This window comes from Drosophila rhopaloa, unplaced genomic scaffold, assembly GCF_018152115.1.
Source record: "Drosophila rhopaloa isolate 14029-0021.01 unplaced genomic scaffold, ASM1815211v1 contig_155, whole genome shotgun sequence".
NCBI lineage: Eukaryota > Metazoa > Arthropoda > Insecta > Diptera > Drosophilidae > Drosophila > Drosophila rhopaloa.
In genome coordinates this window covers 3,770,056-3,797,450 of record NW_025335034.1, presented here as the reverse complement: position 1 = coordinate 3,797,450, position 27,395 = coordinate 3,770,056, and the positions used below count along the sequence as shown (strand labels likewise).

Sequence of the window (27,395 nt, the reverse complement as noted above, 5' to 3'; positions counted from 1 at the left end):
ATTTTTTGGGCTGTAAGGTTAACATATACTTATAGAGGTAATTTTGCTAATGTTTTTTCAAGACAAACGTCCTTTTGGCATGTATATGTTTAACAGGGTAACTCCGTAGAAATTTTTATTTTAATGTAATCTTTGTTAAGGACACATATTTGACTCACTTTTATAGATATCATTCTTAATACATGGAACAGCGAAGAAAGCCAAAATGTTAAGTTCTCTCAATCGATTAGAAGTGGCCATAACGGGCTTTTTGGCCTTTCCATACAGAATCTGACGCCTATGATTAGTAGGGGTGTTCGCACTGGGAACGTGCCATTAGAGCGCACTTCTGAGCCCGCTGCACTACCTCAGGACACCGACGCCGCCTCATAAAGCGGCAGTCTTGGAAGAAGCCTTCGTTCCTGGGAAAGCCGTGCGTGAAGTCTTGGAACGTCAGCAGACCCAGGCCCCAGATCTTTCCGCCACGAAACTCACCTTCGTACTTCATGCCATCAGCACGCCAGAAAATCCCGTTACCATGGAACCATCCCTGATGGAATTCGCCTTCGTATCTGGTTTGGAGAATGAGTAAATTGAATGTCAAATCTCATTATTTTTCACACGGATGCAAACCAACTTTTATGTTATACGAAAAGAAAGAAGCTTTGATAAATTTTCCTGCACTTATACCGATAAAAACATAAAAATTGCTGTCTAATTTTTGTTTCCTTCCTTACTACAGGTACTCATTGTATTACTGTTGCCAATAATTAAAGAAGGATATTACGTTACGATTATGAATGAAATAATATTTGTGTTAAAAGCAATTATTTTTAAAGACCGATTAGGAACAAAGAATTTATTTTTCTGAAGGTTTGCATCTTCGATATTATCGGAACTGACTTTGCGCCATCCGCGAACCAGAGGCAGCCCACTCCTTGGCTGAGACCCTCCTGGAACTGGCCATCGTAGCGGGTGCCATCGGCGAACTGCAGATGCCCGATGCCGTGCTTCTGTCCGCGCTGGTTCCACTCGCCGATGTAGCGACTCGCATCCTCGTATCGCCATCCTCCCACTTTCACCGCCCCAGCGCTATACTGGCTCTGGCCCTGTTGGTGGTGTCCATGCTGCTGTTGGTGCTGCTGCTGATGTTGGTTCTCGATCCGTGCCGTGGTTACGCCCACGCTGCTCACTGGGATGTAAATGGTTTGGAGTTTACGGTCTGCATCCTTTCGTCCTAGGCTTACTTACTGTCATCGTCGTAGTCGTCCATGGCCATTTCTCCGTTCACCGCCGACGATGCGCTTCAAGCTGCTACTGAGCTTTGCCTGCTCTGAACCAGAAACCCACACTTTGTGTGGCTTCCAACGGGGCGACGTCCCTGGGGTAAATCTAATTAACATATTGCCCTTTTGCACAGTGGGGTAGGGTTTTAAAATCAATTGTCACCAAAACCGGAGAGTTATAATTATTTCTTAATAGCACATTGCATTCCGTAATCGAAAAGTTTGCATTACAATATTTTAATATATTTTTATATAATTATATACTGGTTTTTTCTGTAAATGGTTGCCCCACTGTCTCTTGACGACCAACTGTTGCTGTGACCAAGGCTGGTATCGATTGAAGCGATTCAACACCCATATATGTACAGCTGCTAAGTTTTAATTCTTGTACAATTTATTGTTATTTCAATTTAAAGCAGAATATGTGGATGCAGACTTTTTCGTGAGATTACAGATGTCCAAAATGATTATACTGTTATATGAAGCTTCAAAACTTAATGGCTTCCTCGTCGCGTCGGTTGAAGAACATTGAAACGGAATTGTACACAAAGTTTATGTCTGAAGAATTAACCTATATATAGTCGTATTTGTGTATATTAGATGGACTCAAACCAAGTCTAGACGAGCACAGCTGAAGTGGCCATCTCACTGACGCCGCAGGTGTTGTCGCCACGGTAAACGCGATAATAGCCCTGCTCTCCCCAGCGCGGACCCCACGAGTTCTTCACGATCCAGTAGGGCAGGGTCTTGTGGAAGTTGGGGTAGTCGGAGACGCCGTAGCCCACAACCAGCACACCGTGGTCGAGGTTACTCTTGGAGCACAGGGCCTTCCAGGGATGTGAGACGCCGCCGCGATAGAACTGCATAGCGTTGGCATTGATTCCTAGAGACCAATCGGTTAGAGTGGATTTTCGGGGTTATATTTATCATTGCCTTACCAATCGAGATAGGTCCATTGGTGAGCAGCCACTCCTGCATGGCGGTCTCGTTGCCCTTGGGCAGATCCACAAACCCGGACACCTGAACGTGGGACAATGTCTTGTTGAAGTGGCACTGGTTCTTCTTGGCCTTGTAGGGGTATTCGGCCTCGTACTCCAAGCCGCCGATGTCCTTGATGGCTCTGTGGGAGGAATGACAATTAAATGGTGAACTGTCATACATCTTTCCTCCTTCGCAACTCACTTGTAAGCATTGTCCATAAGGCCACCGTTGCAGGCACTGTCCGTGGTATCACAGTCGAGCAGCTCCTGCTCAGAGAACTCCTTCAAATCGCCGTTTTTCACGGCGTACAGGCCTTCGATGTTGCCCGTCACGCTGAAGGCCCAACATGAGCCGCATGATCCCTGGTTCTTCACCTGGGTGACGGCATTCTTGTGCCTCCAGTCGAACTCCTTGGGAAGTTCACCGGAGTAGGCCGGCACCACAGCCGCAGATCCCCCAGTGGCCTTTGCCTCATCACGCTGCCACAGGCCCGTGCGTTCCTTGTACTCCGTGCTGGTCATGTCTGCGAACTCCGTGATGCCGTACTTTGCGCTGCCCATCTCGTTGGCGTTCAGTTCCCCGATGGTCTTCATGTTCTGGCGGAAGATGCGCAGGCGCATCTGGCGTTCGGCGGTGCTCACGTAGCGGCGGCCAAATCGTACCTGAAACTTGTGGAAAAGGTGCTCCACCTTGTCCAAGGCCCGGTGGCTGTGCTTTTTGTGCGTCTTCTTCTCGGCCCACTCCACGGATCGACTGTGACGGGCCTGCACCACCGGCTGGTTGCGGCACTTAAAGGTGATTTCGTTATTAGGCAACCAGGCTTGTGACCAGATCTCTACAATGCAACGATGCTGCGATTCCGATCCATCAATTAAGTCCGCGTCAATGCGGGTCAAGGTGCCCGAAACTACTCGCCGAGAAGCCGAGTAAACTTTTACTACTCTGAAAGAGAACGAACTGGTAAGTCAATTGTACTTACATAGTCCCTATTATTCCCTATGTTCTTGAATTTCTTAAAAACATAAATTCTATATGTAGCACGTTTACACAAGTTTTTCAGAATTTAAGTAACATTTTGAAGTACTAAAATACCATTTTAAATACAAACATTAGGAAACATTCAATTTTTATGGTTTCTTACTTGTAATGTGGACCCTTTGTGGACCCTGTAGTAAGTTTGTTAAGGGACTCTTCCAGTTGCGCCTTTGCAGCCTCCTCATCGTAAGGCTTATGGTCGCCAACGAGGATGTCGTTTTCGCTGCGTCTGCTGCGATGGACCTGCAAGAAAATATATATTTTGTTGCGGATTAAAGACCTCTTGACATTTCTAAACCTCTTTATGTTTCCCTTCAACAAAGATGGCTTGTAATAAATTTAAAGCTTGTTAATTTAGATATCGTTTATTCTTAAATTTGTAATTCGGAAATATTTGGCGTAAGAGTGCAGTTTTTCAAAAAGAAAATGTTTTACATAAACAAAGTTTGACAAGATTCGTCCACAATTTATCTTTTTTAACCATTTAAGCAACCAATTATGGAATAAAATGTTTTTTAAGTTTCCGTAGTCCGTCCAGGTAGAGTATCCGACTTCGATGATGTTTCAGTGGGTAGACAAAAATTTGGATAGATTGTTTCTGCAGAAGAGCCCACCTCGTTAACTTTTCGAGCTCCCTAGACGCGGACAGTAAATCATACTAAGAAGAGGAACTAACTAACTCAAGGATGTGACACACGCTAAAGCAGGTCACCAGATCGGAGAACAGGAAAAATTAGAGGCCGCATTCAAAGGGCAGGATATAGTCGTCGAGCATGCGCACACGGCGGAGCCTTCCGTGGGAGTCGACGCCCACCTCGTCACCAGTGGCTGCCACCTGGTGCTCGACCTTGAGATCCTCCTCATCCTCTCTCCGCTCCACCTGGTCACGTTGCACCACCAACATGCCAGCAGCTATAGCAGCCTCCTGCCGCAGCCAACCGGACATGATCCAAACACGGCGGATGCAGGTAGACAGCGCAAACTGCTTCATCGTGAAAAGATTCTCTAGTCGTAGAGATTTAGTAAGATTTTTGAAAGACAATGAGGATTTCCTTTTTACGCACCTTAAAAAATATTAGAAAAAGTATTTGGTATAACGACTTCAGTTAGAGTTTACCGAGTGATTTCAAGTGAAATTTGGACTGAGACCCGAACGAAAATGACACCCTTTGGTCCAGTCCTACTTGGACTACGATTTTTAAAATATTTTGGGACTGAGAAACAAAAACAAAACTCTTGCTTTCTATAAATAATTTTTCTTTAAAATAATTTAAAGTTCTGTATTTTAAACTTTCCTGACCATAACGAGTTTTTAGTTTTTACACCCGCATAGAGGGTATTATAAATTTAGTCGAAAGTTTATAACGCAGTAAAAAAAACATAGCGTATCGTATAAGGTATATATATTCGTTTTTTATATGTGTATGCAGATTAAGCTTTGATCGGAATATCATACATCTGCCTAGGAATGAAGGAGTACTATTTTAGAAATTAGCCGATTTTGACTAATATAAAGTTTTTTTTTCTGTACACTGGCTGGTAAAAAAAAATTGTTTGCTGTTTTTATACCCTTGCAGAGGGTATTATAATTTTGGTCAGAAGTTTGTAACGCAGTGAAGGAGACGTTTCCGACCCTATAAAGTATATATATTCTTGATCAGGATCACCTCCTGAGTTGATATAGCCATGTCCGTCTGTCCGTCTGTCCGTCTGTCCGTCTGTTTCAATACCGTTTGCGAGCTCAGTTTAAAAGCTAGCGATCTGAAACTTTCACACTCGTCCTAAAACATGTGTACGCAGATCAAGTTTGAAAATCGCCCCGATCGGACGTCTATATCCTATGGCTCCCATAGGAACAATCGGATATATCTTTCAAGAATTGATGATATTTCGCGCAGTGTAAAAGCTATTGACATGAATCTTTCCAAATCGTATTTTTTTATGCATACCTTGATCAGGGTAAAAGCGCGTGGCGATCGGACGTCTATATCCTATAGCTCCCATAGGAACAATCGGATATAACTTTCAAGAATGGAAGATATTTCGCGCAGTGTAAAAGCTATTAACATAAATCTTTCCAAATCTTATTTTTTTATGCATACCTTATTCAGGGTAAAAGCGCTTGGCGATCGGACGTCTATATCCTATAGCTCCCATAGGAGCAATACGGTGAAATCGGTTAAAATTTAATGATTTTTAGGATATTTCGCACAGTATATAAGCAATTGACATGAATCTTTCCAAATCGTATTTTTTTATGCATACCTTGATTAGGGTAAAAGCACGTGACGATCGGACGTCTATATCCTACAGCTCCCATAGGAACAACAGGGTGAAATCGGTCCAAATTTGTTGGTTTTCTGAATTTTTCGCGTAGTGTGTAAGCTACTGACATACATTTTTCCAAGTCTTATTTATTTACGCATATCTTGATTAGGGTAAAAGCGCTTGCCGATCGGACGTCTATTTCTTATAGCTTCCGTAGGAAAAATAGTTAAAGGCTGCGAAAGTATCCCTTTTTTTCCATTTTTATATGACATTTTTGCAGTATAAAAGCAATTGACATCAAACGACGCAAATCTAGTTTATTTATGTATATCTTATTCCTTTCGCTACTTTTTCAGTTTTAGCAACTTCGGCAAAGTCTGCAAGGGTATTAAAACTTCGGCTTGCCGAAGTTAGCTTCCGTCCTCGTTAAAGTACAATTTCGGTGTCTGTTACCTAATATAATGGTTGTCAGATCCATCAAAAATTCTTTAGCTGTCAGATGTATATTCGCGCAGTGCTGACGGCATGCCGAAGTTAGTTTAATTTCTTTCCTTGCCTTTCAAACAAATTATTCTTATTAAAAGGGTTTAAATACTTCCTTGAAAACTGATGAAAAAGCTGACAAAATTTTTGTAATTTCCCTAACAAAAGCTTCCCCTACACCAAGGCAAAAGCCAAACCAAATCAGGTCGTTGTATGCTGTCTGAGAGTTTGTTAATCTTGTGCTAATTACGCAACACGGAAACACTTATCCATTACAAACAGATGCGCAGCTGTCATCACATCAGACCTCCGACCCTAAAAAGAGTGCAGATGTGAGGGAATTCTGCGGGATTGGCACATAAATTATATACGAATGCAAATGAAACAAGCACATGTCTGAATTTACATTACCGAAATTGACAGAACGACACATACGTACTAGTACACGTGGCTGGAAGAGTTGCGGCAAGAAAACATGAAGGCCCAAAAGGCATCCCCTCACAAGCTGTGGAATAGGACAACAATAATACCGACAGACACATGCGGCCCATAAACCATTCAATGCCGAACACAAAACCAATTAAACCAAACATTTTGGCTGGATATTCGTTTGCCGGCTGGCATCGATGATGGTGATATGTTGATGCCGTTGATGGGAGTTGGTTTCTGAGGATCCGGAGTCGAGGACAGCCAGGAGCCGCAGCCACAGCCAAGAGCCAAATGTCTGCTCCTGCTGACGCAGCCTGGCATCTGACATGGCACATGCGAGTGAGGACTGCAGGTGGAGTCACACTCAAAACATTTTATGATCCACAAAGGCTCGAAAAAGCACATAAAATTGGGAAAAGCGTAGGAAATATTTTGTACAATTTTCTATTAGCTTTTGAATTGGTGGATTACAAATCAATACACATTAGGGTTCTCAAGGTTCAGTTTTACTATTGCCTACTACTCTTATATTTTAAGGGGGTAAGTAAAGGAGACTTAAATATATAATTGTGATTAAAATTGTTATTCCACATATTTGTGTTGAAGGTGAAGAAAAATATTTGCGTTAACCGCTACTTTAATGAAAGTTATGACTTAATCTTAGAAATTATCTTTATTATTATGATTATTGAGAGTCTTATATTTCTAAAAGACTTTGATATGTGACAAAAGTAATGTAAAAGGTCAAAAAGTAAAGACAAATCGACAATTTGCATATAACTTGCTTCTACCCAAATGTAATTAAAACAAGAGAGTTTTAAATTTGTATGGCATTTGACAAAAATCCAATTCTGTTTCCATTTGTGAATTCTAATCACACTGTGGAATAGGTGTGCAGGTTTTAATACTTATATTTAAATGGTTTGCTTAGGGGGCTAGATATGAAACAAAAAAAAAAATTTTCACCATAAATATAAAAATAGTCAATTTACGATAAAAGATGTATTTGGCATAGCACTGCGATTATACAAAAAGGGTAAGATTGCTGTGTCTCAATATAATATACTTATTTTATAAGACTGTGGGTGCCATCTTCAGAAATTCTCAAGTGAATTACATGCCAAACTTAATATGCAGTGAGACCATTTTTCGAGTGCAGGTCATCTAGCTGCGACAACAATACCGAATGGAATGTAATGGCTACGACGTGTGTATAATTAAAAATACAGGAACACAAAAAGAAAGAGCAGCCGAGCCGTGTTGTCGATGGGAGTCCCAGGCCATCCTTTTCGATGTGTGGTGCAGCCTGTGTCCGAACATGAATTCATTAAACTGTCCGCCCGCCACACCCTTTCCAGCCTCAATCCGGCCCATCCCATCCCAGCCCTTTCAATACCCCAACACCCGACCGGGAGCTGTTAATTCAAATGTGTATTTCAATAAGAATTATAACGTAAATGATGTTTCAACGACCCTGGGGGCACAGTGGGTGGCTTCTCTGGGTGGGAGGTGTGTGCAATGGTCCGTGAAATCCATTTGGATACATTGACAGTCAAGTGCTGAACTCGACTCTATACTAGACTTCTGCATGAATGCATCCAAAACGACAAATGAATCACTTAGTCTAGAAGTGGGCACACTTTTTTTTCTGCACAGTATATTTGGGTGTGAGTGAGTAGGGTAGTATTGTCTGTTTGGATTGACAGTGTTCTCACTCATTCCATAGTTGTACAGCTGTTAATGAGTACAGCAAAATTGGTGTGCAGTAGTCAACGTACTGTACAGTGTTTTGGTGTACAGTTGACATACTGTACAGTGAGTGAAATTTCATGACTGGTACATACACACATATATAGTTCTCGTGTGTATGTATGTCATAGAAAGAATACGATTAAAAAATTGATTTGTATTTTCGTTTTAAATGTATTTATTATAAAATAAAGAAATAAAGAAATTTTTAATATTTTAATTAAAACTAATTAATCTAATTATTTTATGTTATTAATGAATCTATATTTAAGTTATTTATATTTGAGTGAAGAAACATAATTTTATTAACCATGTCTTCGGTGGTTGCAATTTTTGACCGTTTTTCGCTTATTAAATTTTTGGCAACAGAAAACGCCCTTTCCGATGCTGCACTGCTCGCGGGAGCTGCTAGTATCTTGCAGCTAATTTGATAAAGCAGAGGAAAACGGTCTTTATTAATTGACCACCACTGCAGAACATCAAAATCTTCAGTATATGCTTTATTAATATTTTTATACGTTTTTAGTTCATCCTGAATATAGGAAAAAATGTTGGTGCTCTGAATGGGTTCTGAATAATCTGCAAATATATTATCCAAGTCTTGTGTAGGTTTAATTAAATGTTCTATATCATGATTTTCGCTATTTAAATGAATATTAACCATCATTTCTTCTACGTCCTTCAAAGTTTGTTCCTTTTCTATTTCTGTGAATTTAGTTAATTTATTAGTGGGTGGAAACAAAAACAATGCAATGTTGTGATATTTTTTTAAATTTTCTAAAACTATTGAATCTAAGTAATCTAAAAGCGAAAGTTTGCATTTTTCAACTATTTTTATATCATTGTCATTTGGTGTGGATATTTTTTTTAAGTTATTAATATGTGGAATGGTCAAGTGCAATGTTGGATAATTGCTACCCTCCAGCTTTTTGGAGCAACTTTCAAAAGGAGCAAGAAGGTTCACCACTCCGCTAATATTGATTAAATTTATATCTGAAATTCTTGATATTTCATTTTTTTCCACCAAAATCTGCGAAATTTCCATCCAATTTAACTCAACCGACTTTAAGAGGTTAAATATAGTATTCCAACGAGTTGGACAGTAGCTTTTAAGGGTGCTTGTTAAGTTCCAGTTTTGTCCAGATTTTTTAAAATACTTAACAAGCTTGCTGCAGCGATTAACCAGATCCAGCAATTCTGGTACTTCTTTCACAACTTTGCCAATCACATTGTGGATCAAGTGATTTGCACAGTGTATTGCGCTCAGTCCGTTGAATGCTGCTTTCATATTAGCTCCTCGGTCGGTAACAATTATTGGATCGTCCATCAGTAAGTCACATCCAAAGTCACCTAAAATTCGCACTATTTTGTTTTTTATTTCATTACCTAAAAAATTTTGATATTCTCATTAAATATTATATATTCCAATAACATTTTATACTTCTTACCGGTACAGGAGACTCCACCCATTGATTTCACTGCTAGCAGGCGGTTTTTAAGAATGCCTTCTTTGACGTAATGCATAGTCAGAGAAATATAAGATTCTTTAAAGAAATCGTCCGTCCAGATATCTGATGTTATGCTATATCCATATTTTTTTTGCTCTTTAATTTCGCTTCTTACTTCATTGAAGTGAAAATCATAGAGCGCACCGATGTTTCGCGATATAGTTGTTGGATGCGGCAGTACCGAGTCAATATTGACGTTTTCCCCCAGTTTCGCACCAACAGAAATAAAAAACTGTGCTAAGTTTTTTAAGCCAGTGTCCGCAATTAGATTAAACGGTCTACCATTCTTTATCGTCCACTCCGTTGCCAGATTGGTGCATTTTTTTTTGGTTTCTGAGGGTACATCTACGACTGGAAGACTGCGCTTTCGGCTATTGGCCATAATGTAGCATTTGTGTTTCACCAAATTCGATGTGCTTCTCTCAAATTTATAAATATTTTTGCATATGTTGCACACTACTGCATCAGTCGTCACTATGCCGTTTGCCGTTGCCAGCCGTGAAAAGGTGTCCCACACTTTGCTCCGTCCACGTGAATCAGTAGGCTTAAGCTCACCAGCTAAGAATTTAGATTTTATTGTGGCAGCGTACTCTTTAAAGGACGATTCGGTTGTTGTGTCCAGCGTCTGATAGCAAACAATTTTGATTTAATATACATACTTGTGAACAAAACTTATACTACAAATGAACATACAAATACATACATATATTTAACAATCACTGTTTTTGCCTGGGTCTCTGGCACTAAATAACCTTCAACATATAAAAGACAATCACAAACATATAAAACAACACATATACTTTGTTACAAAACATATATATTATGACAAAAACTTACATTATCTTGTGAGTTCATTGCACGAGCGTCGTTTTCCTTAAAATCCATGTTTATGCACTTATTAAAAAATACTGCACTCATCTGCACAGTTGTACTCAGTCAACTCGCAAGCTGTACAGCGTGTTTAAAAAAGGACAAATGTAGTACTCACTCACGAAGAGTACAACCATATACTGCACTCACGCGAAGTGAGTACACTGAAAATGTTGTGCTATCTTCTTCTGGCCTATAGAGTATACTGTACAGTAAAGAATGAGTGCAGTATTTTTAAGAACACCATACTACTGTACAGATCTGTTATGCTACAAATGAGTACATTCATGCAGAAGTCTACTCTATACTTTCTGACAGTTGGCGTAAATCAGCATTGCAACTGAATGGTTCTCATTTTCAAAGCACTTAATTAATTTATTCTGCGATGATTTTTATAAGAGTTCATTAGGCAGTTCATATGGGTTGGAAATAATATTGGAAAAGAGATTTCCGATTGTTGAACATGTCGAACACAGACGAATTATAACCTCTGAATTGTAATTTATTCTTTCATCGGTTATGAAGTAGGATAAAGCTCGATAATTAAGAGATTTATTAATAAGAAGTGAAGAGTTCTTACATCATTGATTTGTATATCCTTGCAGAGGGTACCGATAATTTGATATGCGGTTAAAAAGACGTCTCCAGTCTCATAATATATAATATATAAATTTGAAATCTATTTTTGACTGTTGTTTTATTTTGCAATTTTGAAGTAAACTCCACTACGCAATTATTTTCTTTAAATAAGTGATCAAAATGATTATAAATACATTTAGAATCTAACAATGGATGGGATTCCATAAAGCTCTCGATTGATTTTAACTCCTTTAAATATTTATGAAAAGGAGCAGCAATACATTATATAAAACTAATTTAAAAATGTGGTATTTTCAATTTATCAAAAATTAAACCAATCATTAATGTGAAAACGGAGTGTTTCAATTGATTGATTTCAAACTGAATGTAGGCGGTTTAAATAGCTTGGATATAGAAAAAGTAATTTCTAAAGTAGCACCCCAACCATTGAAATTGCAGATTCTGTCATTGATTATTTAACCACGTTGCTCTCTGGGTTAGTCGGGTGGAAAGTACACTCCTCTGGAGACAAATCGCCATCAACCCACTGTGCGAGGCACCACAGAGTCAACCGCTGTAAAAAGTAGAGCACGAGGATAATGAGAACACTTGCCTCGCACTCTGTGTGTTTCTGCTTCTGTCGACACCGTGGGCATTACACGGCGAGCAGGAGGGCAATCCCACACCCCCACCCACTTAACCTCTCATATATAGCGGCACTTGGGATCCCCCCTCAAGACATATAGACAGGCGCAGATGGCCCCTCCCCAGGTGCTACGTATACGGCTAAGATACGGCCGGGTTAAACAGATTGCGGCCGTAATTTGAGAGCGGAAACTCATTTGATTATTAAGGTGAAATAAGTGTTTTGCGGGGTGCTACAACGAGGAATCCTGACGAACCCTCCCTATCCTCATCATCCGCAGCAGGTGAAAAGGCAAGCTTAAATAAATTCAATTAAATAACATTTTCCTTTTTTATTGTTCGCATTAAGGTGAGCGTGTATTATATAAAGAGTATTTATGTGTAAAAGACACAGACAGTGGAGGATGATGATTGGTGTGTGTGTATTGGGATGATAATAAGGATATTCATGATGATGTTTATGTTGGTATAGTAGTAGCCTCCACCTCTGGGTCCTTCTGCTCCTGAACGGTCTCCTCCTGCCGCTGCTCCTGGCTCTTTTCGAAATTATACGCACCCACCGATAGGAAATCGTCGAGCCAACGCTTCTCATTATCGTTTAGCTCTGTGGCGACTGTGGTGGAGGTTAGCCCCTCCTCTTCAGGCTGTCTCACCACCTTCACCTCTTCCGCCCTTTTTTCCGCCTCATCAATGCTAATTGCCGGGGCGGTCTCATTAGTGGCTTCAGGTGGACTTAGCTTGGTGACTGTTATGGAAGCAAACATGGCAGCAGGAGCTGCGGATTCAGCAGGAGAAGCCTCCGCAGCAGGAGCCGCAGGAGCGGACTTAGTCAGGCTGACCTTTCGTTTCATAGGGCCCAGGTTAGTAAGAATCTGGGACTCAAGATTGGCCATCTCTGCGTCGCTCAGCTCGTTCCTTTGACCGCCATTGAAGATGCTGTTACTCACGTATTTCTCGTTAAGCAGCCGAGCTTTCTCCGCCGGATCTCCCGTCACCGAGTTCTCCGCAGAATCGCTGCAATTCGAGTTGACCAGCTCGCGATGTTTGTCACCCCATTGTGTGCGCAGCCAAGGCTTCTCCAGGATGACCAGCCGGCAGATGGTGTCCGCTTCAGCCGGCTGCTTCGCCTTTGTGTCAATCGCATTCAGAAGAATCTCGTAGCGCACTCCGGCGGTGATCTCCCGAAAGGCATCGATGACATTGATGAAGTTCATCGATAGGGGCAGGAAGGTCATGGCTATGTTCTGAACCCCAATCAGGTTGGGTGACAGATACTCCCGCTCACCGGGATTCAAGACATGGACCAGCTTGATAGGCGGCTCAGTCACCGCCTGATCCGTAGTCGTTTCTGCTGTTTCCGTGCTCTATTTGTTCGGATTTCGGGGTATTTTACGGATTGGGTCGTTGGAGGATTGGTGTATTGTGGGGAAAGACAAAACAGAAAGCAAAACACAAATGAGGATACACACAAAGAGATTTTGGTCGGAATTGTGGCAGTCATGGGCGCTCCAGACACCGGGCTGTGTAAGCGAGTGATTGTAAAAAAAATGAGTGATGTTTGAATGGAGCAAGCCAAGCCGTGTTGTTATTGTGTGAATGTGGTGTACAGTGCAACCAACAACTTTAAGCCACTTGACCCACATGGTTAATCCCACCAATAACATTTGCCGGTGTTATTATTTCATGTTTTCCGGATTATGGTTCGAATTGATAACAGTCAAACACAATTAGTTAGTACAAATGACGAACACACAGAACTTTTTTTAAGTGTGTTAAATCATTTTAAGCTGACATATTTTCAAATTTTAAATGCACACATATGGTTAGAGCCCGTATAAAATGTATAATAGTAATATATAATAATAACATTTATATAACAAAGTTTAATTTTGAAATTTGAATACTATTGTAACGAAAAAACTAATTTGTTTGTTAAAGACTGTTGATAAAATGTGAATAACAATTAAAATTAGCTTGTTATTATGAATAAACATGCCTGTTTATGTCAACAAATGTTAACTTACATATATAGTAAATTAGATAAATATGAAATATAATAATAATAAATGATGAAGCATGAGTCGGTGTGAGCCATCCCATCCCAAAGCGTGTGGACAAATACCTTTAATTTAAAGTTCAGGGGGATTAAAGGTTAATTGTAAATGAATGCATTGCAAGGCATAATGTTCGCCTCCGAAAGGCTCGGTTATCCCATATACCAGCCCCTTAATTCACCTGCTCGACCCACTGGTCCTAAAGCCTAATGAACTCCGCATAATTGTAACTGCAATTGCGGTCAAACTGCGGCAACGGATCGGGACATCAGATGACCAATCAAGTCAATCACTGGCCAACGCTTGACTGGGCTTTTCAGGCCACAAAAACTAATTAACCGCCGTAACGAAACTGAAACGAAACGATGCGAACCACACTGAACCGGTTTGTGCAGCATTGCAGCAAATCCATCGATAAATGATGAGACACAAATGCAAAAAGCCGATGACAGACAGTCAGTGGGACAGAGAGATGGATCGACAGACGACCGCAGACGGATTTTGCTGAATAATTTAAAAAATCGAAATCACAAAAAGGCAGCCAACTAGCATTGAATTCATCCAATGTTGCTTCTGGTGGGGCACTTGAAGAAATCAAGTAATTCGTTCTTCCAAATGTAAGAAATTCATTAGTGCCCATATGAAAGCAGTACCGATGGGACAAAGAAATCTCATCAAAACTAATTGTTAACCCAGTCGAGGTTATATTCTGGACTTAGTGGAACAGGAAAAATAAGTTAAAATAAAGTATGCTATTGCTGCTCTCTTGTTAGAAACGAACTGGAAAATACAGACCTTTTATAAAACCATTACATCTACATAACTCATAAGTAAAATAAGTAAAAAAAGGAATTTAACTATTTAATTAGTTAGGTGTTTAGAATTATAATGACAATACAATGCTCCACAAAACAGTAGACTTAAAGGCTGTTCTGAAACTCCATATTTTCCGGAGTGTACTACGGCTATTGCTGCTGATGCATTGCAGTTGACAGCAATAGACGACGAGCGTAGAAGGGGGATAGGGTCAGCGGGTAGTTTGGGAGAATGGAATACTTGGCGTCTTGTTGACGTTTTGGTCGTTCATCCTCATTGCCGCTGACGTCGTGACAAAAAGCCGAAAAATGCATAAAAACTTTTGACAGCGGTTGCGTCACTGCAGGCGACGTTGATGCCTGCCTGATGCTCAAGCTGATTATGTTGAGTGGGCGGTTCGAGGGTTTGGGGGAACGATGGAACGGAGGAGCTGCCGGAGCTTGTTTTTCAATTAAACTTTATGGCATTTTAAACAACATCGCAAGCCATACCAAAACACGATGATGGGTTTTTAAGTTCTCCGCAACGAGCACTTGGTAAGTTCAGCTCTGGTTGTTGTCCTGGCAACTGCTCGGCAAAAGAGCAACCAATTTATGCAATACTCAGTCGTAAGCCTGTTGCCATCTTTTAATACACTCGTCTGCACTGAGCGCATGATGGGATTATTGGTAATTAATACTGCCACTAGAAATTTTGAGTAGTTTAGTAACAACCAGGTCTTTACAGAACATCCAAATTCAAACTGGTTATTGAAAATAATCTTGCTTGTGGTAATTACATAAACAAAGGCAGACAATAGTTGTCTTAAATATTATAAGTAGTGTTGGATGTAAATTAAGGAAGAAATTCAGATTGATATCTAGTGAACGATTTTACAAATAAACATTTCGCTTTGAGGCCTTTCTTAAATTAAACGTATGCTGTTATATTACAAACATCACCTCATAAATACAAATTCTCAAAAATTCCATACAAACTTCTGGATATAAAGAGTTGGTTAAACCACTGTTCTGTTTCAGAATTTGCCAGCAAGCAATTTTAAATGAAAATAAATAGATGTTTTAATGCTTTAAGCATTACGTTATTTTCAATAAATTTAAGTTGTGCAAAATAAGGTAAAAAGGGTTTTTAATTTAACTCCCACCATAAGCTGCATATGTACCTAATGTGTGTATTTTAGAGTGCGTGTTTTTCGTCACACTTTCCATCAATCAGCCAATTCCCTGATCTGTGCAAACACAACGCGCCAACACCATAAGCTCCTGTTGCAGTCAGTGGCTTACTGAACTCGTGTGTAAACACAAAATTTGCCAGTGTAAACGGTTCCAGGGAAATATTAAACGCAAAGCTTTCGAAAAGAGTTGGGTGTTGCGCATTAAGCCCTGCTCTGATGGCAGTGTTGAAAAACTTTAATTGAATCATCGCAAACATCAACGAGCAAACGTTACGTCGCAGTAGCAGCGCAGTCGCTGCAAATTGGCAATTTGGCTTGTGTTGTTTTTAATTAAAGTTTAATTAAAGCGATTGGCCCGCTCAGTGTGCAAATAAATGCAACGCCAACATCATCATCGCGGTGGGATTCTGTCATTGGTGACTTAATTTTTTCCACGCAGCCCATTAACATTTTGAAATCCACTTACGCACGACCGGCTCTGTGAATCCCAAGCTCCCATCCCCAACCCACCTATGGGTCGAGAAACCGGTACAGTATTTAAAACTGTGCTGAATCCAAATCCGAGTCGGAATCTGAGTAACTGTGTTGTGCAACACACTTGTGTCCAAGGTGAAGATGCCGCACTTTTGGGCTTTGATGAGGTGCACACGTTTCGGGCGTGTTTCAGTGTTAATAAAGACATTAACCTTGGGAGGGGCTCCGCTTTCTTGAGGCAGCTGCTGTGCTTACTGAATCTCATTGAAAGCATCTTTTTGGGTTAGTACATTTACATACATATTTTAAGGGAGTGCGAATTTTTTAATAAAATCAAGTTCTTTTTCTTTTCATGATTGAATCTGAGTACAGATGCAGTTTTTAGAGAATTATGATTGAACATACATATTATATTAATTCATATTCATTAATTTATATTCATTCATAAATATTATAAATTCATATCCATGGATACCTTTAATACTATTTATGCATATGAATTGAATACCTTTAATACTATCCATGGATATGAATTTGCAATTATTAAACTAAATATGCATCTATATAAAATAAAATGCAAAAGTAATGCTTTTTCCCTTAACTTTAACAGGCTGCTTCTGCCTAAAACTTTATTTTTATGTTTATATATTTCAGCAGATAAAAATGATAAATCGTGCTTTCTATTGTACTCATCTAAATGGCTATAATTAAATTAGCACCATGACTAATATTTACTAGTTTCATGTTCATAAATCATAATTTTTTTCAACACGAATCGGTTTTGAAAGCCTTCCTAGCGTGTTAGATATTTTCATCTATCTCAGCTTTGACTTAAATTGATTTATTCTGCCTTTGCATCAACTTGTTTGGGGTTTCAAGTATTTCTTCACAATGCTTACCATAGTGAAGCGTGCAGTTTATGTGCTGATTTAGGAAATTCCATATCTTGCACTAACTAATAACCGAAGCTGAAATTTTAAATTCCGACCACGCTTCACGCAAGCATCTTTGGAATGATATTGGCTTTGTTCGGTGCTATCTGCTATCTGCCATCAGGACACCTGCAGATTCACTCCTCCATCCCATCCACCCTCTGTTGGCATGATGGCATGGCAACCCAACCCACAGTCAATAGATAGTCCCCTGACCTCCGACCCCACACCACTCATAGTTTTAAGCTTATGCATTAACCATCGCAATCCGAGTCGTCTCATCCCCTCACAATTGCGCAGTGTTGAGAGAAATGTATAGCCAAAAAAAGCCAAATATTTGCTGATATAAACACATACGTTTCATTTTTAAAAACAGCTAACAATTAAATGATTGATGATATCAAAATAAAAATTTGAATATCATTTCGATCAATAAAAAAAACAAATAAATTGAAATACTCACATAAATAAGTCTGAAATTAAATTTATAAGTCGGTTTAAATAGCGCTTTCAAAATCTTTTTTTGAGCAGGGAACTCGTTACAGTCATTTTAAACAAGCTTTACAGAATTTTCTGCTTTAATCTAATTAACAAATCAATATTGTAAATTTCTAGGGAATAGAAACATTTTTGGTATACAAATTTTTAAAACTAATTACAACTAAATTCTGGTAAATTCAATATACAAAAGGGTTAAAAAATACCTTTCTTTTTGGCACTGACAAACAATTATTATAGCTCAATAATGTAGCCAGTCCAACAGCACTCAAGTCGCCTGCTTAAATTTCCAATCAGACAATGGAGACACACACGCACACATGCCACACTCTCCGGCATTTACCCACAGATTGGCCCCCTTTTGGCCGAGCTCATTATAAACTTTGCCTTCACAGCTCCCCTGGGTGCTAATTTGCGCCCTCTGTGCGAATATGGGGTATTGCCATCGGGATTGAGGGCAGGATGGGTGGAGTGATTGGGTCTCGTTGTCTTGGGCTGGCCGAACCATTTAGTGGGTCCAACGCCGTAATTTCCTTTGGCATTTCTATTAGGCGGCAAATCATGCTCAAAATTATACAAAGGACGCCCAGACAAATGGATGGATCGATGGTTGAATCTTCGACGGGCGGAGTCAGCACATTCAATGGCTAATTTGCATAAAGCCAAAAGCCAGAAAGAAGACTCGCATTTGACAACCGCCGACAATTTGCTCACAGAGACATCGATAGATTCGTCCATCGTATTTTTTTGTTTTTGTGGTTTGTGAATCATCCGATTTGATTTCCTAAATGACAGCCATAAACCCCTCCGACCACTCCAGTCCGCTAACAGAGATTTGTGAGACAATAGTGGCCCGTAAGTTGGCAGCAAGTTTTCTGCGAATCTTGCCGCTGACTTGACTGAATGAATATGTATATTAGACTTGGATATTATACTCGTGTGTACCCATAAATATTTGCGCAAATGTGCTTGGTCTGTGTGGCTATATCCGCGCATATAGTTCCGCAATAATATTCATTTATGCAAATTTTTCCATGCATTCTTTCTAGTCTCTGTGCGTGCGTTTCTGTGCTTTTTCGCCTTTGTATTTACCCCTTTATTTTGACACACCGAGGTATATTAAGTTACTGCGAAGGAATAACTAAACTTGGCTTTCGAATTATACAAATTAAATGTTTATATTTCATAAAACTCAATAAGTTGAATAGGACTTTTTAAGTAAAGGATTAATGATGACTAAACGATCAGGTCATTAGCAAATGTACTTATACTTTTTATCGACAATGTGTACCTGCCGATAAAAAAAAGTTCGTTTACAAAAAAAAACACATATGTATGGCTAGGTTTAAGAAATAGAATTTATGTCAAATTAAATTAACTTTTTTTTTAAATCAAAAGTTTAAAATTGGTTTATGTTGTCTACCAGATTCATTTCCCACAACGTAATATGTATATATGCATATCTACATCCCAACTTAAGGCTAATTAGTTAATAAAATCTGATTAAGTCGAAATGGTTTAAAAAGGGTATCATTTTGACGACCCTTGCGAAATCAGCGTTTTTACTATATTTATTTAAACTTATTTTTATTTCCGTTGAGGCATGCGTCGAATTAAAATTCAACATTTGAAATGCGACGCGGTAAATAATTCAAGTGCCCGGACTTTTGCACCAGCACCCTTCCACATCGCTGTGGCTTTAACTCGTTGAACCCTTTTTACGTTATATTTAATTATTTGCATACACAAATATTTTTGTTTGTCGGAATATGATGAATGCTGTGAGATTTTTTTCTGGTTCTCGTTTTTGCCCTGCTGCCTGCCGGCAATTTAATTGATATTGATGACGCTGCTCCAAATGGCATCACCCCAAAGTCCAGCCAGGTCTCTCTAAGGGGGAGTGGGGCAAAGCAGGCGGTGCTCTCTCAGTCATTAATCTGGCACATTACTTGGTGGCTAGGGGTGGGCGAGAAGGTCTTCAGGAGTACCACAAACAGAAAATTTAATTTATTTAAATTGAAATCTGTGCCCCTTCTGAATCATGGAGAAGTTAATCACAATTTTAAATCTGTTCTGGTTCTCGCAGTGTTGTGCATATAAATTTTCAAAGATGTCTCGGAATTATTTATTTAAGTTGATATCATCAATTATGTCTTGAATGCCGAGATATTTCGGCAGATTTAGTTGGGAGTGGATTGATTTTGACCAAAACAACAAAACAACATTAATTTAAAAAATTAAATGACAAAAAAATACGTAAATGGTTAGGTTAGCGTACTAAAATTTCAGTCAAAAATTTGCAACGCACATGAAGTGCACATTTCCGACCCTAAAACTATATATATTCATGATAGGCATCACTAGGCGAGTCCATCAAGCCATGTCCGTCTGCCCATTTGTCTATCCATCCGTCTATCTGTCCGTCTGTCTTTCCGTCTGTCTGTCCGTTTATACGCAAACTAGATCCTCAATTTCAAAGCTATTTGGATGCAACTTAGCAAAAAGTCTTTCTTTTATAAGTCGGAAAGGACCGGATCGGCCTTGCTGAAGTTTGTTTTTTTTTTGGTTTAATATTTTCAAATAAAGTCGAGTACCTTATATTCTAGATATGTTGAAAAAAAGTTACCTCCGAAATTTGCAAGATCGATATACTTTTTATTTTCTTTTTTTGTGGTTCTTGTTAAAATAGTGAGAGCTAATTTGAAAATGATTGTAAGAAAGTAACTGTTTTCTCCAATTTTTTTCGTAAAATATAAATTTTACACAAAAAAGTGAAGTAACATAAAATATGTTTTTGATAAAGATCTTATTTTAGCTAATGTTGATAAAAATTAAAGATATTTTGCTGTTTTTCCCACAAAATCTTGTGGCGAATTTCGACCTAGTTATTTGTAATATTTAGGTCCCTACATACATGGATTCTGAAAATTAAAAAAACAGTCCCAATAATAAAAAGTCTATTATATGTACATATATAGAATTATTTTCAAAATGGTTTTGTATAAAAATTTTTTTATATAAAAATACAATTTTTTACATCTTTAATCATATATGTATGTGGAAATTGTGTTGACTTTGTAATTGTTCATGCAAACAAAAAAAATTCTACTAACTAGCAGAAATTGCTAGACTAAATAAAATTCTATTGTTCGTACGAGATACTCATCGCTTTCTCAATAAATTTGTTTACGTAAACAATTTGACGTAAGAATATCTGTGCAGTAAGTAGGCACTTTTTCGCCGCGTTTTAACACTTTAAACATCATGAAATCAGTCACTGAGTTTGAGTTTGCAAAAATAAATAAACGGGTTGCTGATAAGCTTTGATTTGTAAATAAAACTAGGGATAATGGTTAAAAATTAGTAAATGAACAGTGTAGCAATTTAAACAATACTGAAGACAAGGGTAAAAAAACAAGGGTAAGGTCGGGCCCAATTCAATATTGGGGGTTGAAAGGTAGCAAAAGGGATGAATCCACCCTTTAAGACTTATTTCTTTCCCACATTATTCTCTACTGGGTAACTTATTATCATTTAAAGAATTTAATTTAAAGAATAACGTTTTTCTGAAAAAATAGCAGGTCCCAATGGGTTAATCCAATTCCATCAGAGGTCGTGAATACTCTTTACAGATTTAAATTCCGGGCCCGATTTCATGAAAATGGACTTGAAAGGCAGAAGTTAAAACGCAATTCCAGCGCACAAAGCAATTTTAAATGGACTAGTGGGGCCAATTAAAATACCCCGATAAGAAGCAGTTGCAAAAATAGCGTAGTCTGGGGATCAATGGGTTTCTATCGGCCGAAGAGATAAGCAAACAGCTGACGCGTTGCAGAATAAACAAAGGCCGAAACAGGCGAAACCAGAAAAATAGAGCACTAGATAAAAGCTGAATAAAATAAAGCTAATCAAAGTTACACAAAAGGGAAAATTTATACTTTAATTGCGCTTCTCGTGCAATTTAATTTTATAAAAATTATCAGTTGAGTAAGGTTTCTAAATTGAAGAAGTGCTTTGATTGGAAAAATACTGCAAAAGATATCAAAAGCAAAGTCTTCAAAACTTGAATTGTTTAATATTGAGAAGTCGTCGTTTGATATACGGAGGATGGACTGTGTGTTCGTATGTAAATATCTATTTGAGTTACTTTTTTTCTGTGTACTTAAATAAAAATCAAACAATGGGTCATCAGCCAATATGGAGAACGTATGTGGGTTTGGGTGTATGTAGGTGTGCAGGTGTATATGTGTGTGTTGGCAAGCGGGGTGAGAGAGTGGGAGTTAACTGTAAAATTGCATATTTTCCGCTTAATGGCGAACCGTTATCCCTGCCCCCAAGCTTTAGTCACTTTGAAGGGGATTACGTTGTGTTTTTGGAGCTCGAAAAAGCGTTAGATGTCGAAATAGTCGCGTTGCTGAATCATAACAAAACAACAATCGCACACTCACCTCCGCATCTCCCTGTTCCTGTCCCGCTCGCTCCTCCGTGAGTTCCTCGCCAGCTGCTTGGCTCAAAAGCAATACAAGCGCAACTGTTGCTGCCACCAACAGCCTCATTTTTGTGGGTGAGTGGTTTTTTTTGGAAAACTTCTGCTTTCTCCGTTAAAAAATCGACGATTTTTGATGTGTTTGGTTAACAATGAGGTTGGCACAAATCGCGCACAGGTAAAGTCGAATGTTTTTACGTTGCGCTGGCGAAATACGCCGCTTCTCTGTTGTGGGGTCTTTGTTTTCCGCGAGCTAAGATAGAGCTGGGACAAAATCGATGTAACATCCAAGCTATCGATTTTTCAATAAATTGGCAACATCGATACTTTCCTGCATAATATCGATTACCTTATTGGATTAATGGCTAGATTCCACTTTTTCATATTTAAAAATTCTGTCAAACTTACTTTTTTTCGTGAAGGTTCCTGTTTAAAAATAATTGAGTTTGAAAAATGGAACAAATTTAATGTGATAAGGAGTCATGTGCTCTGATACTTTTTCAAGCGCCATTCTTTGGCGGCCTTTTTAAAAATTTTAAATACCCGCCGATTTCTTTCAGCCCACCAGGTTACAATAATTTTTCATTTTAAGTCTAACTCTAAACAAATATTACTTTGTTAAGGTAATATATTTGTATTAAATTTCTTATATTTGTGGCATATTGATTAATATTTTTGAAAGAAGCTAAATCGAAAAAAATCACTAGACTGGTTTTATAAAGCAACTAAAGCTATTTACTATTCAACAACACACAAAGGCCGTTTTTGAAAATTTTCCCTATAACTGCTTTATAATTTCCAACTTGTCTAGCTATATGGTAAAGCTATCCCTTTCAATTGCTAAGTAAAGTCATCGAAAACAGATCAATTTTATGCTGAAGTCCGCTGAGTAAATCCTCGTGTGCTTAGCATAAAGTCTGGTTTTTAATTTAATTTTAATATGTGAACCGACTTGAGCCGCCTTTTAATTCGTCTTTTTCATAATCCTTCTAAAACTGGAGAGGTCCGATTTTGTTGATCATTATTTAAATTCTTCACTATCAGTGTATTCAAAAAATAAGTGTATTGAATTATATTATTATTTCGAAACCCGAATGGAGATTTTTTCCAAACACTTGCGTCTGCGCGGAGGAGGTGCATCCGAAACCAGGACAGCTAAACGGTGCGTGACCTGGCGAATATGTGCCCAAAACGGAAGTGCACAAAAACAAACAGTGCCAGGTAACCGCTAGCAACAACTCTAGGTTGTACTTGGTATTGATAAAGCGCCTTTGCAACAATTATCTATTTTCCAGCAGGCTAGACTTCTGCTTTTCGCAGCATGAGCTCGCACTATCTCAACTCCTGTGTGAAAGTGCCCATCGATCCATGCAACAACTGTCCGGCTCCGGTCTACAATCGCCCCAAGCTCTGTTCCCTCGGAGGTAAAAAGGCTCAGACTGCCATGGAATCACCGGAGGCGGAGACACCTGCGTGGAGCAGCCAGATGGGTGTCAGGTCGCTGGCCAAGTTCTACGACAGTATACCTGGTGAGTTTGGTTTTGGACGCCGAGACTCGTCAAAAGAAAATGGTTCAAGGAGTCGGTATTGATAGTGAATCAGGAGGAGGCTCTGTGGAATCGCATTATAAGCAGAACAAGCAATCCATTCTAAGAAGTTAATTTATTTTACATTTATTCTCTTTCTCATGATATTTTTTCGACCGCTTCCAAACTATTTTGTAAATAAATTTTTCAAATTAATGGTCATGCAGTCATTTTTTTCTAGTGAAATAAATTAATCTGTGTTCAAGGGATATTAAACTTGATCGAAGCCAAAATGTTAAGGGAATATTAATAAAAATTGTATCAGTGGTGCACTGTTTGTAATTATTATTTTCCATATATTTTCATTATTTTTCTCCAGACTACTGTGATGTTAAGCACCTACACCAAGCGGAGTTTTACTCCACGCTGGAGAGTCTGAGGAGCACGAGCCGTGAACTGCGATCCCAGCCAGCTGCAGCTCCAGCTCGGGAACGATGTGCTAGTGCCAGCAGCAGTTCTCTGGGACATGGAAAGTCGAAAAAGCGGTCGTCCAAAGGAAAAAAGATAAAAAAACGTCCTTTGGTGCTGGATCCTCCTGCTCATCCACCAATAGAAGTGATCCCTGAGCACCAAGATAAATGCGGCACTCACCCAGTGGTCCGCACTCCAAATTCCAGTTGCCTTAGCGAGGAGTATGACAAATGCCTCAGGGACCTGAGCCGTTTGAAGAGCTTCAAGGATGACTTCGCCGTCGAGGTGGCGGATTTCAAGAGGTCCCTTAAAACTTTTGAGGCGGAGTTCCGTAGGCCAAAGTCCACTAGCAGCAATGGAACTCAAACGCAGACTCACAACCAAAGTCAGACCCATAACCGCTGCCAGCCGACTGCTAATCCTGGCCAGCACACGGCAGAGCGGGCCAAGTGCCGAAGGGAAATGCTGCGCAGGTGCTTCAGTGTCAATGATCTTCAAGGAAGTGCCTCAGAGGCAAATCCAAAGCCTTCCAAACTCGCTCAACCGTCACTGAGCAATTATTTTCCATGCAGAAAGGATGAGGAGGTCCCCAAGATACAGATACAATCACCCACCGCCTCCTCGAAGCGCAGCAGTAGTGCATCCACCACAGGAAGGGGTCGAGGAAGACGCGGCAGGGGAAGGAAACCGAAACCAGGGTCAATTCTTAAGGAAGAGAAGCCGCTGCCACCGCTGAGCATCTTTGATTTGCCGGAGGAGCCGTTACAGAGACGGACGCCGAGCGTGTCACCATTGCACCCGGTATCGCGTCCAAATCTGGCGGCCACTTTGAGGGCTGAAGTTTCCCGAAAAAAGGTTAAGGAGCTAAAAAACAACTGCACCTATCATGATCCCCGTCCGCAATTCGATTGGGAGGTGCGAAAGACACCTGCTTGGAAGTCGCTGTCCTTAAAGTGAGTAGAGAATCACTAAGTACTTATTCCAACCAATCAGTAATCCTTTATCCTTTTTTCCTTCTATGCTAATTAAAATTTAATGGATGTTTCCTTTCTTCAGCGAATCCCACAAGGCTTTATTATCCATCCGGCTAGCCACCCGAAAGGCGGAGCAAGCTTTCCAAGAGCGCCAGTACGAGCTGCATATGGAAATGATGCGGCAGCGAGTCAAATCGGCTCCACTCCTTCTCGAGGGACCCACCTTCTGGGGCCCGGAGGTGGGGAAGCTGACCCACACCTGTCGAAGCGAAGAAATGCGCCACTCCTGCGAGGGCAGCCGGCAGCGGCGGAAGAAAAAGTCAGAGTGTTCAGTGCAGGATGCGGACGCAAAGCTGCAGCAGCTGCGTAAGATCTACGGCTCGGAGAAGTCCTGTTCGAGGCAGTCTCAACGGAGCAAGCGGTCCGGAAGAAGAACACAAGGACTTACCACGGAAACGCCCAGTCACGACAGCGGCGACGACCTGTGCAGTGTAGACCGGGCTTTCCTTTAGAGAATCACCTAATTTCCAAGCACCTAGACACAATATATGTATACATTTTTGGATTGACCTATGCCACGTGTTTATTTTCCGGAAGTTTAAGGCTTTGAAGTGGTTTGAAGTCCGTAATCAGATCGAAGCTGCACTTTTGATCATCTGTCAAGGCGGCGTTTCCAGGACGCTGAAGGATAATGGCTTGCAATCCAGCAGAGCGAGCCGCTGCTGCTTCTAGAATGTGGTTAAAAAGGATTAGCAATTAGGAGACAAGACCATCAACCAATTCCTCACCTCCTGGAATATCCGTGAGAAAGACTATTTGCTCCGGTTTCTCAGTTAATATGTTGGCTATATTTTCGTACGATTGTTTTTCCTGTTTGTGGCCCACATGGGTGTCAAAATAATCACTGAGGTAGGGTTGCAGGTTCCCAGCAATACTATTCCCAAAGATCAGCTTCTGGGCAGCCACGCTGCCGCTGGAGTAGACGGCAATCCGGAGACCAGCAGCACACCAGGCCTGAAAGGCTGCGGGGACATCTTCATAGACACTAAGAAAAACGAAGAGGTATTCAATTAGTAAAGACATCAAAACAACCCACCATTTAACAAATTAATTGATTAGAGAAAAACGAAGTTATTGAGGATATTGGTGTACTATATCAAGATCGTAAAACGTTCCCTTTAAAATCAAACAATAAAATTGTCAACTAATTAAATAAAAAAATAATTGTTTATTTTCCAAATGGTTATTTACTCTTTCAATAATTAGAAACTTTGTATGAAAGTTTAAAACACCTAAAATTAATTTACCACTTAACGTTCAAAATTCCCGAGATAACCCTTGAAATATTCGGGGTGATAGAAGTTCGATTTAAGAGATAGGGGAGAAAAAATAATATATTTGTGCTGTAGCATGAAACTTACTGGCCCTTAAGCTCTCCATTGGCATAACCCTGTGCCCAAATTAGTCCCTGGAGCGTTTTCATCGGAGTGACCTTAAGATCTTGGTCGATTAGGTAGCGCACAAAGCCGCTAATGAGTCCCACATCCACGTTCGCAGGAGTAGTGTTCAATGTGTCCTTGTAATCCGTAAACTGGTGCACCTGTTGCAAATCCTGGACAATTTGCTTGGTATCATCTCTTTCCCAGGATTCTCTTAGAAACTTCTCCACATTCTCCTTAGCGTACGGAAATAGGACATCGTGAACGAAGCTGATCGAGGTGGTGGTACCCTCGATGTCCACCAGCACCACTTTGGCTCCACGTTCACTTGTCGTCATCGCCCCTATCAGAATTAATGTTATCGCCCAGATTTGGTGTTTTCCAAGGGCTCAGCATCTGTTTATGGTCTGATAATAGAGATCATACCGCAAATGCCCGGCTATCGATTGGTAAACGTGCCGAATAATAAACATGGATAGTAAATAAGCTATGCTTATAGCGTTTTCACACTAACGCGAATTTCCTATCTACAAAGCTCTAATCTTTCTTTATATTTACTGTAGTTTCCCTTGACTTTCTTCACACAGTTCGCTTGACTATAATATCAATTAGAATTAGAACTGATATTCTGCAAGTTGAAACATTTCATTCCAAATTTTTAAACTCAAAATTATGTCCGTTATATATAGCTAGACATGGGCCACCACTAGTTATATTGATTTGCTATCGATATCGATTG

General features: G+C 39.8%; 5 protein-coding genes across 8 annotated transcripts; 1 reads left to right on the top strand and 4 right to left on the bottom strand.

Moving 5' to 3' along the window:
* Positions 1-84: 84 nt before the first annotated feature.
* On the bottom strand, positions 85-1,340 carry LOC108039672 (MORN repeat-containing protein 4 homolog). Its single transcript, XM_017116748.2, has 3 exons — positions 1,231-1,340; positions 883-1,171; positions 85-551 (listed from the first exon to the last, which is right to left on the bottom strand). The coding sequence occupies exons 1-3, from the start codon at positions 1,256-1,258 to the stop codon at positions 284-286; spliced, it is 585 nt and encodes a 194-aa protein (XP_016972237.1). The 5' UTR covers positions 1,259-1,340; the 3' UTR covers positions 85-283.
* Positions 1,341-1,637: 297 nt separating this feature from the next.
* On the bottom strand, positions 1,638-22,522 carry LOC108039667 (putative cysteine proteinase CG12163). Of its 2 annotated transcripts, XM_044457223.1 has the most exons (6): positions 22,209-22,522; positions 12,760-13,176; positions 3,388-3,524; positions 2,448-3,188; positions 2,204-2,385; positions 1,638-2,148 (listed from the first exon to the last, which is right to left on the bottom strand). In XM_044457223.1, the coding sequence occupies exons 1-6, from the start codon at positions 22,314-22,316 to the stop codon at positions 1,883-1,885; spliced, it is 1,851 nt and encodes a 616-aa protein (XP_044313158.1). In that variant the 5' UTR covers positions 22,317-22,522; the 3' UTR covers positions 1,638-1,882. The 2 variants fall into 2 exon arrangements, with proteins under 2 accessions (XP_044313158.1, XP_044313159.1); XM_044457224.1 differs by lacking the exon at positions 12,760-13,176 and having other exon boundaries at positions 22,209-22,519.
* LOC108039673 lies at positions 3,620-4,471 on the bottom strand. Its single transcript, XM_017116749.1, has 2 exons — positions 4,346-4,471; positions 3,620-4,286 (listed from the first exon to the last, which is right to left on the bottom strand). The coding sequence occupies exon 2, from the start codon at positions 4,270-4,272 to the stop codon at positions 4,015-4,017; it is 258 nt and encodes an 85-aa protein (XP_016972238.1). The 5' UTR covers positions 4,273-4,286; positions 4,346-4,471; the 3' UTR covers positions 3,620-4,014.
* An 864-nt stretch (positions 22,523-23,386) lies between the features above and the next one.
* Positions 23,387-25,789, top strand: LOC108041683. Of its 3 annotated transcripts, none has more exons than XM_017119666.2 (4): positions 23,387-23,467; positions 23,542-23,775; positions 24,152-25,196; positions 25,300-25,789. In XM_017119666.2, the coding sequence occupies exons 2-4, from the start codon at positions 23,568-23,570 to the stop codon at positions 25,727-25,729; spliced, it is 1,683 nt and encodes a 560-aa protein (XP_016975155.2). In that variant the 5' UTR covers positions 23,387-23,467; positions 23,542-23,567; the 3' UTR covers positions 25,730-25,789. The 3 variants fall into 3 exon arrangements, with proteins under 3 accessions (XP_016975155.2, XP_016975156.2, XP_016975157.2); XM_017119667.2 differs by having other exon boundaries at positions 23,423-23,467; positions 23,545-23,775; XM_017119668.2 differs by lacking the exon at positions 23,387-23,467 and adding an exon at positions 23,468-23,490 and having other exon boundaries at positions 23,545-23,775.
* LOC108041684 (enolase-phosphatase E1) lies at positions 25,771-27,154 on the bottom strand. Its single transcript, XM_017119669.2, has 3 exons — positions 26,639-27,154; positions 26,006-26,262; positions 25,771-25,945 (listed from the first exon to the last, which is right to left on the bottom strand). Exons 1-3 carry the CDS (start codon positions 26,992-26,994, stop codon positions 25,788-25,790), a joined length of 771 nt encoding a protein of 256 aa, XP_016975158.2. The 5' UTR covers positions 26,995-27,154; the 3' UTR covers positions 25,771-25,787.
* Between the last annotated feature and the right edge of the window lie 241 nt (positions 27,155-27,395).

Bases quoted from the DNA above. Each gene is read 5' to 3' on its own strand.
- LOC108039667 (XM_044457223.1), bottom strand. From the start codon at position 22,316: ATGAGGCTGTTGGTGGCAGCAACAGTTGCGCTTGTATTGCTTTTGAGC. The intron at 2,386-2,447 runs GTGAGTTGCGAA...TTCCTCCCACAG, and splicing joins CTTATGGACAATGCTTACAA to AGCCATCAAGGACATCGGCG. The intron at 2,149-2,203 runs GTAAGGCAATGA...ATTGGTCTCTAG, and splicing joins CAATGGACCTATCTCGATTG to GAATCAATGCCAACGCTATG.
- LOC108041683 (XM_017119666.2), top strand. From the start codon at position 23,568: ATGAGCTCGCACTATCTCAACTCCTGTGTGAAAGTGCCCATCGATCCA. The intron at 23,776-24,151 runs GTGAGTTTGGTT...ATTTTTCTCCAG, and splicing joins GTTCTACGACAGTATACCTG to ACTACTGTGATGTTAAGCAC. The intron at 25,197-25,299 runs GTGAGTAGAGAA...TCCTTTCTTCAG, and splicing joins TGGAAGTCGCTGTCCTTAAA to CGAATCCCACAAGGCTTTAT.
- LOC108039673 (XM_017116749.1), bottom strand. From the start codon at position 4,272: ATGAAGCAGTTTGCGCTGTCTACCTGCATCCGCCGTGTTTGGATCATG.
- LOC108039672 (XM_017116748.2), bottom strand. From the start codon at position 1,258: ATGGCCATGGACGACTACGACGATGACA. The intron at 1,172-1,230 runs GTAAGTAAGCCT...TTTACATCCCAG, and splicing joins GGACGACTACGACGATGACA to TGAGCAGCGTGGGCGTAACC. The intron at 552-882 runs GTCAGTTCCGAT...TCTCCAAACCAG, and splicing joins TGGTTCGCGGATGGCGCAAA to ATACGAAGGCGAATTCCATC.
- LOC108041684 (XM_017119669.2), bottom strand. From the start codon at position 26,994: ATGACGACAAGTGAACGTGGAGCCAAAGTGGTGCTGGTGGACATCGAG. The intron at 26,263-26,638 runs GTAAGTTTCATG...CGTTTTTCTTAG, and splicing joins AATGGAGAGCTTAAGGGCCA to TGTCTATGAAGATGTCCCCG. The intron at 25,946-26,005 runs GTGAGGAATTGG...ACCACATTCTAG, and splicing joins TCTCACGGATATTCCAGGAG to AAGCAGCAGCGGCTCGCTCT.